This window comes from Priapulus caudatus, unplaced genomic scaffold (genome assembly GCF_000485595.1).
Source record: "Priapulus caudatus unplaced genomic scaffold, Priapulus_caudatus-5.0.1 Scaffold787, whole genome shotgun sequence".
Classification (NCBI taxonomy): Eukaryota; Metazoa; Priapulida; class Priapulimorpha; order Priapulimorphida; family Priapulidae; genus Priapulus; species Priapulus caudatus.
Genome location: NW_014577848.1, coordinates 36,347 through 44,482, shown reverse-complemented (window position 1 = coordinate 44,482; position 8,136 = coordinate 36,347). Strand labels below are relative to the sequence as shown.

The 8,136-nt window shown below is 43.4% G+C and overlaps 1 protein-coding gene across 1 annotated transcript in view; it reads left to right on the top strand.

The window, feature by feature from the left end:
- The window catches only part of LOC106813527 (hamartin-like), a 31,802-nt gene that overhangs the window by 12,722 nt on the left and 10,944 nt on the right, over positions 1–8,136 (top strand). The window contains exons 2-9 of the mRNA XM_014817685.1: positions 863–1,055; positions 1,951–2,054; positions 2,897–3,049; positions 3,954–4,098; positions 5,224–5,378; positions 6,117–6,345; positions 7,196–7,383; positions 7,761–7,880. Coding sequence (XP_014673171.1) covers positions 908–1,055; positions 1,951–2,054; positions 2,897–3,049; positions 3,954–4,098; positions 5,224–5,378; positions 6,117–6,345; positions 7,196–7,383; positions 7,761–7,880 — 1,242 coding nt within the window. The 5' untranslated portion in view covers positions 863–907. The remainder of the gene's footprint in view (positions 1–862; positions 1,056–1,950; positions 2,055–2,896; positions 3,050–3,953; positions 4,099–5,223; positions 5,379–6,116; positions 6,346–7,195; positions 7,384–7,760; positions 7,881–8,136) is intronic.

The window sequence follows — 8,136 nt, the reverse complement described above, 5'->3', positions numbered from 1 at the left end:
CATCTGAGGCACACCAGTTGTCTAACAAACCTTTGTCTTTGTAACTTATTTAACTTTACCTGCCTTCTACGTCCTTACAGAGATATTCTATTCATACTAGATCACGGGGGATACATGTCGTTGGTGACAACTGCTCGTTTCTAGTTAAAACACATGTTCAAAGTGTTAGGCTCGGTAGAGATTGTCCAATGTAAACACATGTACCTACATGAGTGTGTATGATATCAGGAGTGTGTATGATATGTTGATAAACATTACCTTTGTAAACCTCATGTGTCTGCAACAACAACCTGGGCGTTTATTATAACGAACTGCTATAAACATTAAAATAACAGCCGTGGTGACCATCGCAGGGGTAGAAATTCACTTTTAAACACGGGAGTCCAACGAACTCCCTACCCTCAAAAAGAGGGAGTCCGCAGCAAAATGAGGGAGTCTGCAGTCTGAAGTTTAAAATTAAAGATATTTTACAATAACGCATGTGCTTATTTTTAAGATTCCTGCGGTTGCACGTCTGCCAAATTTTCTTTGGACATTAGCTGAAAAAACATGGTAATTCCGCGACGCCGTGCTCTGGAAGTTTGGAACGAACTAGTTAGTATGGCAGAATTTTCAGGGAGTCACACGGACTCCTACACATGTCAAATCAGGGAGTCCGACAGTAAATCATGGAGTATTTGACTCCGGTCTCCTGTTAATTTCGCACCCTGCCATCGAATGTGACAAGAAATGTAACGCGCGTTTAGACATCCCATACGTGCTGAGACATCTAACACGGATCTGTGGGCTCGCGTCACACTCGATTTCAGCTCGACGGTGATGAGACGATGTAAAGTGTGATCTCACATCCCGCCGTTTGCAGGTGTCGACGACTGAACCGTGATCGGTTGATGCGGATCGTGCGGCGATGTGTGCGATGGCACAGCAGCAGCAGCAGTTGCAACAGCAGCCGCAGCACCAGGGCCCGCCGGCGCTCGAATTCAGCCTCTTGGATTCGAACGACCTCAAGCAGGCGAGCAAGATGAAGGTGCTCATCGTCGACTACCTGAACACGAGTGAGTGTCATAGCAGTGTAACTATAAATATTATACCGTCCTGTACGCAAACCACATAGTGAGTACGAGGGATAACCTAACTGTACTAAGCAGCTAGTACTAGTGGTAAGCATTTTGCCAACCTATCCGAGTCGTGCTAGCGTAATCATTCCATATTTTGTGGTGTGTGGAATGCTTTTTTGCATTAGACACAGCTCAGATTTAAAAGGTAATAAGCTGAGACAAAATAAATTACTGTGCAATAGCCCTCCCCACTATCAGGTATATGCTTATCATAGATAAGGCCATGCCCTTGTTTTGTGTTTTCACTGCTGAAATTTCCTGCTCAAACCTTTTCACTGCTCAAACCTTTTCACTGCTCAAACCTTCCTCACTATCAGCAGTGTTTTGTTTGTAGGGTATCAACTAAGGGTTTACATGCTCATGTTGGTCAGCTTAAAAATGCTTGCATGTCTGCTTCACCAACCTCCAGCTTATACGACAGAGGGTGGTCTTTTTAGACATACTCTGAGAACAGACCGAGGTCTATAAACCGCAAAATATGGTTAAGTACTAGAGATACCTAACTGTACTAACTACGTAGTAAATGCTGTACCAACCTAAGTTAGCATTGCAGCAACTGCTTTATCCATAGCAAGTACTGGATGAACCTTATGCCAAGAATGTAATAATGCAAATGATAGTCGTGCCCGCACATGTAGAAGCTGAGTGGCTTTTGCTTCGATTATTCCCCAGTAACCAGGGGACCACAAATGGAATGCAACTTTAGGGATTTGTTTTCATCTGTGATATAGCCGACGTTAGATAAGAACATTTGTAACATGGATGCTACCTGTCATAGCATACGTTGGTTAATAAATAGCTACCAGCATCACGTAGACTCGTCCTACTCTAGTTCCAGAGCCGTGGATGGTACATGGTCTGGTGGATTTCTACATGGAATCCAACTCAATGCGGGCCCTCAGCATCCTTACGTCTGTGCGGGAACCTCACCACAAGGTTTGCTTGAATCTGCAAAGGGCATCAGAGCTTTGTGCACATAGATTTGCATTGAATATGACTCATATCATCGGAGCAATTTGTTGCATGATTGTTTGATCAGTCGATGAGTAGCGAATTGACGTGAAAAGAATTAACGTGATAACCGTCATCGTTAGAATACTGGCGTCATTAACTGATCCTAGTTCAGTGTTACACTCGCGCCAGTCATGTTTTGTTGCTCGTCATTTCTCCATTTCATTTCATCTAATGATTTTCCCCCGCTGTCATTTTCCCCTTCAGCCTTATCATTTCCCCTTTCTTCCTTGTCATCTGCTCCTTCATCATTGTTATTTTCTCCACGATCAGTGTAATTTTCCTGTCATACTTGTTATTTTTCTTTCATACTTGCCATTTCCCCCATCATACCTGTCATTCCTCCCTTCATCCTTGTCATTCCTCCCTTCATCCTTGTCATTCCTCCCTTCATCCTTGTCATTCCTCCCTTCATCCTTGTCATTCCTCCCTTCATCCTTGTCATTCCTCTCTTCATCCTTGTCATTCCTCTCTTCATCTTTGTCATTCCTCCCTTCATCCTTGTCATTCTTCCCTTCATCTTTGTCATTCCTCCCTTCATCCTTGTCATTCCTCCCTTCATCCTTGTCATTCCTCCCTTCATCCTTGTCATTCCTTCCTTCATCCTTGTCATTTTTCCCTTTCATCCTTGTCATTTTTCCCCTTCATCCTTGTCATTTTCCCCTGTCATTCTTGTCATTCCCCCCTTCACACCAGTGACCTGTCATTCATCACCTGTCGTTTGTCTCTCACGTGACGACACGTTCCGCCTGCGCGCGTTTTCGCAGCATCTGTTCGACAAGATGCAGGAGTACATGAAGGGAGCGCACCGGCTGCAGACGGTGATGCTGCTGAGTCACGTCGTGGGCAAGCAGCCGCCGTGGCTTCACAAGGTCGTCTGCTCGCACTCGCTGCTGCTCACACTGCTCAAGTGTCTGAAGGTGAGAGTCGCGATCGCTCACGCTCGAAAACTGCCGCGATGCGATGGGCAGGCGTGTGCAGTAAAACCTCTCTGTGTTAGGCACGTTTAAGGGAAATGCCAAAAGTAGCTTCTATAGACATGTATCTGGTCCATTGACTTGGTTTCATTATATAATGTCCACCTAAGAGAATATCAGGAGTGTCCTTTATAGACAGGTTCCCGTTGTATAGAGGATTTCAATGTATAACTTTTACCTAAGCGAAACAGCAGACAGTGTTTTTTGTAGACAAGTGTCTGTTCTATAGATATGGTTTTATTGTATAACTTCCACCTAAGGCAAATGCCCAACAGTGTCTTTTATAGAAATGTGTGTGTTCAATAGAAGTGGTTTCATTGTATAACATCCACCTAATGGAATCTCCCAACAGTGTCTTTTTAGACATGTGTCTGTTCTAAAGAAGTGACAGCTAACAGGTTTTACTGTATGTTGATACTCTTGGATGTCGTTTCGATGACATTCATGTTAAACATAAACACAGTGATTCTGAATATCGTGATGTAATCAACTTGATTCAATCAACTCGTGATTGTGTTCGAGTCATGGAGGTGATGGACATGGGTTTATCACTTTGATTGAAGCTGTGGCTATTTGACACAGTTACACTCGGCGGTTTGTGCGTTTAAGCGTGCATTAGGGGATAGATGTCATCTTGCTACTTTGTTTCAGCAGCCGTATGACTATGTATGTAATACGCCTGTGTAAATGCGGATAACGTGGGTGTTGTAATAAGTCTCTGCTGTAAGGAGCTGTAACTGGGGGCTCTAGCTGTTATTCGGCCATGCCGCGGCCGAATCTCACGTTTTCTGGAGCAGCATTCCCTGTGTGGTCATCACGTGTAATGTGAATGTCTCTCTTGTTTTAGACGGAGGTGGACGTTGGCGTACTGCTGTGTGGTATCTTGTTGATAGCCACCCTTCTGCCTGCTGTGCCCACTCTTATTGGACCCTATATGACACACATCTTTGAAATCTTCTGTCGGGTGGCAGCCTGGATACCTAAAAATCAAGGTTCGTACAGTAGTTGTTGTTTTTTACGATGGTCGAGCAACCTTAATTAAATATTAAAAAATTTGCGAATTTGAACGTTACCGTGTTATGTCATAACACATGATCGACTAGTCTTGGGACATTAACTCTGAACTCTGCACCAGGCTGTCACCATAGATGCTTCACGATTCTTTTACAAAATTCGCCTAGCTTTGAGATATTAATAGTGACCACAATGTGATGGCATACAGTGGAGAGGGTCTAAAGACCTTCGTTAGGGTCAAAGCCATCGGCAGTGCAACACACTCTACGTCGTTTATTATGTTGTCAAAACAAACAATTGATGTAGATAAGCTGTCGTTTAAACCGGCTGTTCGTGATTGTTTGATATCAGATGTGTCGTACGTTCATGCCATTACTGTTCGTTCCTTGTTTGCACACGTTACTTGCGATTTTACTCACTCCTAATAAACCCACACATACTTTTCTTGTAAGAAGGTCAACAATCCACTTAATTGTGAGCAAATACTTGTCTAGGTGGCCTTCTGTTTGCTCAAGGCTACGTACATGGTTGTAAAACTGAGTCATCAGCAATATCGCCTTTTATTAAACATGTCTGTTTGTTTCCACTTCTCTTCTAACAGGAAGGTAATAAAATTGTACGTTGAGAAGGTACAGTGGAAGTAGACTGTCGAGGATGTTCTAATAAGTTATTATTGAACACATGAATTAATATGTGTTCAATAATAAACAATGGTTTATGAAAGACATTGCATAGGGTGGACATGATATTGCATGTCAAGAACAGAACCAAGCTTGACCATACTTGTTTAACTCTTACGTTTATAACCATTATACCTGAAAGAGAAGTAAAGTGGTTGAAAAAGATCAAGAGAGAGAGAGAGAGAGCTAGAAGAAGAGAGAGGAGCATGGAGAGGGAGAGAAAGATAGTGGGGAGGGAGGGAGAGTGGGTTTGGCGTGGGAGAGAGAGAGAGAGAGAGAGAGAGAGAGAGAGAGAGACTTAAAATACCATACGTTGTAAAACATGTACGTTGAAATGTGTGGCAATCTGGTCGTTGTGTTTCTTGTTTAGACCCTAAGGTACGTTATGTTGCTTATTAATAAGGTTGTTGTTATTGCCTGTAGGTGGCGTACCAGAAATTCACGTACTGCACGTTCATGTGGGACTGTACTCGCTGTTCCATCGGCTGTATGGAATGTTTCCCTGCTCCTTCCTCACCTATCTCCGCTACTTTTATGGAAAAGAAGAGAATGCCTCTGTCCACAGAGAAATCATCATGGTATGCTCCCATTGATGTTGTTAGAACTTGAGATTGTAAACCAATGTTCTAGACGATGATTGTTCTTGTATTTCATTTATAGAAACTACAATATTATGCTCAACGTTTTACTGTGATTCTCTTTGTAATTATTATAACTGTAAAGGATGATGGGCAGCAGTATACAAGTACATATAAATATGTACCCACTCTATCTGTGTTTGTCTCAATTAGAACGTACTACATAAAATTGCGTGATGTACGAACAAAAACCATTATAACCGTAAACATACATCTTGTGAAGCTACAGAGGGTTCCTGTGGTGAGGTGAACACACATTATGTGAAGATACAGAGGGTTCCTGTAGTGAGATGAACACACATTATGTGAAGATACATAGGGTTCCTGTTAGGGTTCCTGTAGTGAGATGAACACACATCGCATGAAGATACATAGGGTTCCTGTAGTGAGATGAACACACATCATGTGAAGATACATAGGGTTCCTGTGTTGAGATGAACACACATCGTGCTAATATACAGAGGGTTCCCGTAGTGAGATGAACACACATGTGAAAATACAGAGGGTTCCTGTAGTGAGATGAACATACATAACGTTAATATACAGAGGGTTCCTGTAGTGAGATGAACATACATCGCGCTAATATACAGAGGGTTCCTGTAGTGAGATGAACATACGTAGTTGAAAAACGAGGATACTAACGAAGCGAGTGTGTTAACCCTAACCGTTCTCTTTCAGCCGATGCTAGAGCGAGTGCGCATGCATCCCGCCCTCGTCACGCTCTCCAAGGAGACGGAGATGTCGAAGGAGCGCTGGTACCGCATGGACGCGCACGACATTCTGTCGGAGTGCGCGAAGCTGTCGCTCGACACGATGGAGGGCCCGAGCGAGACGCTCGACCTCGCGCACGACTCGAAGAAGCACGGCGACGCCAAGCGGCTCTACCGGCTGCCAATCAGCCTCGACGGTGAGCGACGGAGATGCGCACGCGGAGGTCGTGCAGGGGTCACGCGGAGGTCGTGTGGGGGTCATGCAGAGGTCACGCTGGGGTCGCGCGGAGGTCGCGCGGAGCTTGAGCGCAGCGGTGGCGGCGGTCGTTACGCGTTGCCAGCGTTCGCTTGTTTGTTGTCTGTCGAGGTATCGGTGCGATGAATTGAGTGAGCAATCTACGTAGGCAAGATGTCCACGTCGCTGTTGTAAGCTAACACTATCGGTAGGTCAGTCGAGCTAACTGAGCTTGTACACGGAGCACCTAGCATGTCTTTAGTCAAGCATTGTGTTTAGAACATGCCATCACGATGCTGATTAGGTAGAGGTGCCTGTCGGTCATGGCAGGTTGATAGGTTAATCAGATTGCTGTTCTGTTTTTCTGATATCGGTATGATGAGTAAGTTCTGACAAATCACGCGGGACTATAATGGGTTTTAAATCTAGAGAAGCTGGGGAGATTTAGACTGCAGGCCAAGAATCATTTCTGCAAATATCGTCGACAAACATTCGTACAAACGTCTATCCGCTGTTTTCACACGTTTTTCAAAGTTCGTTTTCTACCATATTTATATTTTCTTTAACATTTTCATAGTTTTTTAAACTATTTGATATGAGGGAAAGCTCAGTAGCAACCAATTTTGTTTAGCCTATTCATTTTGGAAAGTCGAATGATTGTACAGTATCAGGTTCTGGGAAAGGTTCGCCGGTAAGGCACAAAACGATACGAGTTACAATTATTAAACCAAGACTGTGTATTCTAACGCGGAATTTTATGCCATGAGCTTTTACTTTGACCTCAACATTCATTTTCGCATGATCTGTTTCAGATAAAGATTTGTTAGGCGAATCTCAATCGATACTGGTGCAAGCAGCAGGTTGTGATGAGAGCTTGTGGAGTCCTAGTGCTGTCTGTGAGATGGCTTCCCCCCCACCTTCCAGCCTCCGCAGCCGAACAGGTAGTGTCAGCGATGGTAGGTCCACACATCCGCAGCCAGAGCACAGCTCCAACGTAGAGGTATAAACAGCCATCTATATCTGTAGTTATCACCTGCTACTGCACTCATTTAGTACCTTGAATTGTTATCACTGCAACTGTTCACCTACGCATGACTATGTATGACTTTGTATTTCATATCACACATGTGCCTATTAAATTTCAACTATTTATAGACTTGGTGCGGTAAGAAATATTTGTCCTAGATTTATTATTCCGCTCTAATGATATCTTTAAGTTTTTAATTTTCTTTACGTAACTATTGGTACTTGTGCTGTTTACTCACTGCATACAAGGCGGGGCAGTTTGTTCTAGATATGTGGCACGTGTTATCGACTGTATGTACTGGGTGAGTTCTTGTCAGTTGTTTAGGTTCATTTCGCTTACATGTAACGCAGGTATCGACAACAACAACTCCAAGGAACAAGCTTCGCCCCATATCCGTTGAGACGTCAGACGAAGGAGCAGTGGCATCGTCCAGTCGCCAGAAAATAGATTTCACAGAACAGTCATCTAAGGTTTGCTCACACATATAGCGTATACAAACATTGTTGAAAATGTGCAATGAACATATAAAATGTCATGTGCAGCATACTTAGGGAGCCTAGGGAAGATTAAAAAAAAAATATATATATATATATATCAGGAGTAGATAATAGGGAGGAGTGTGACATCAATAAACAAGGGAAATTCGTCATTTACTAGCCTTATAATACCTACGATTTACTACACGTAACTCATCCAACCTGAGCTCAAATCGGACACAGTACATTC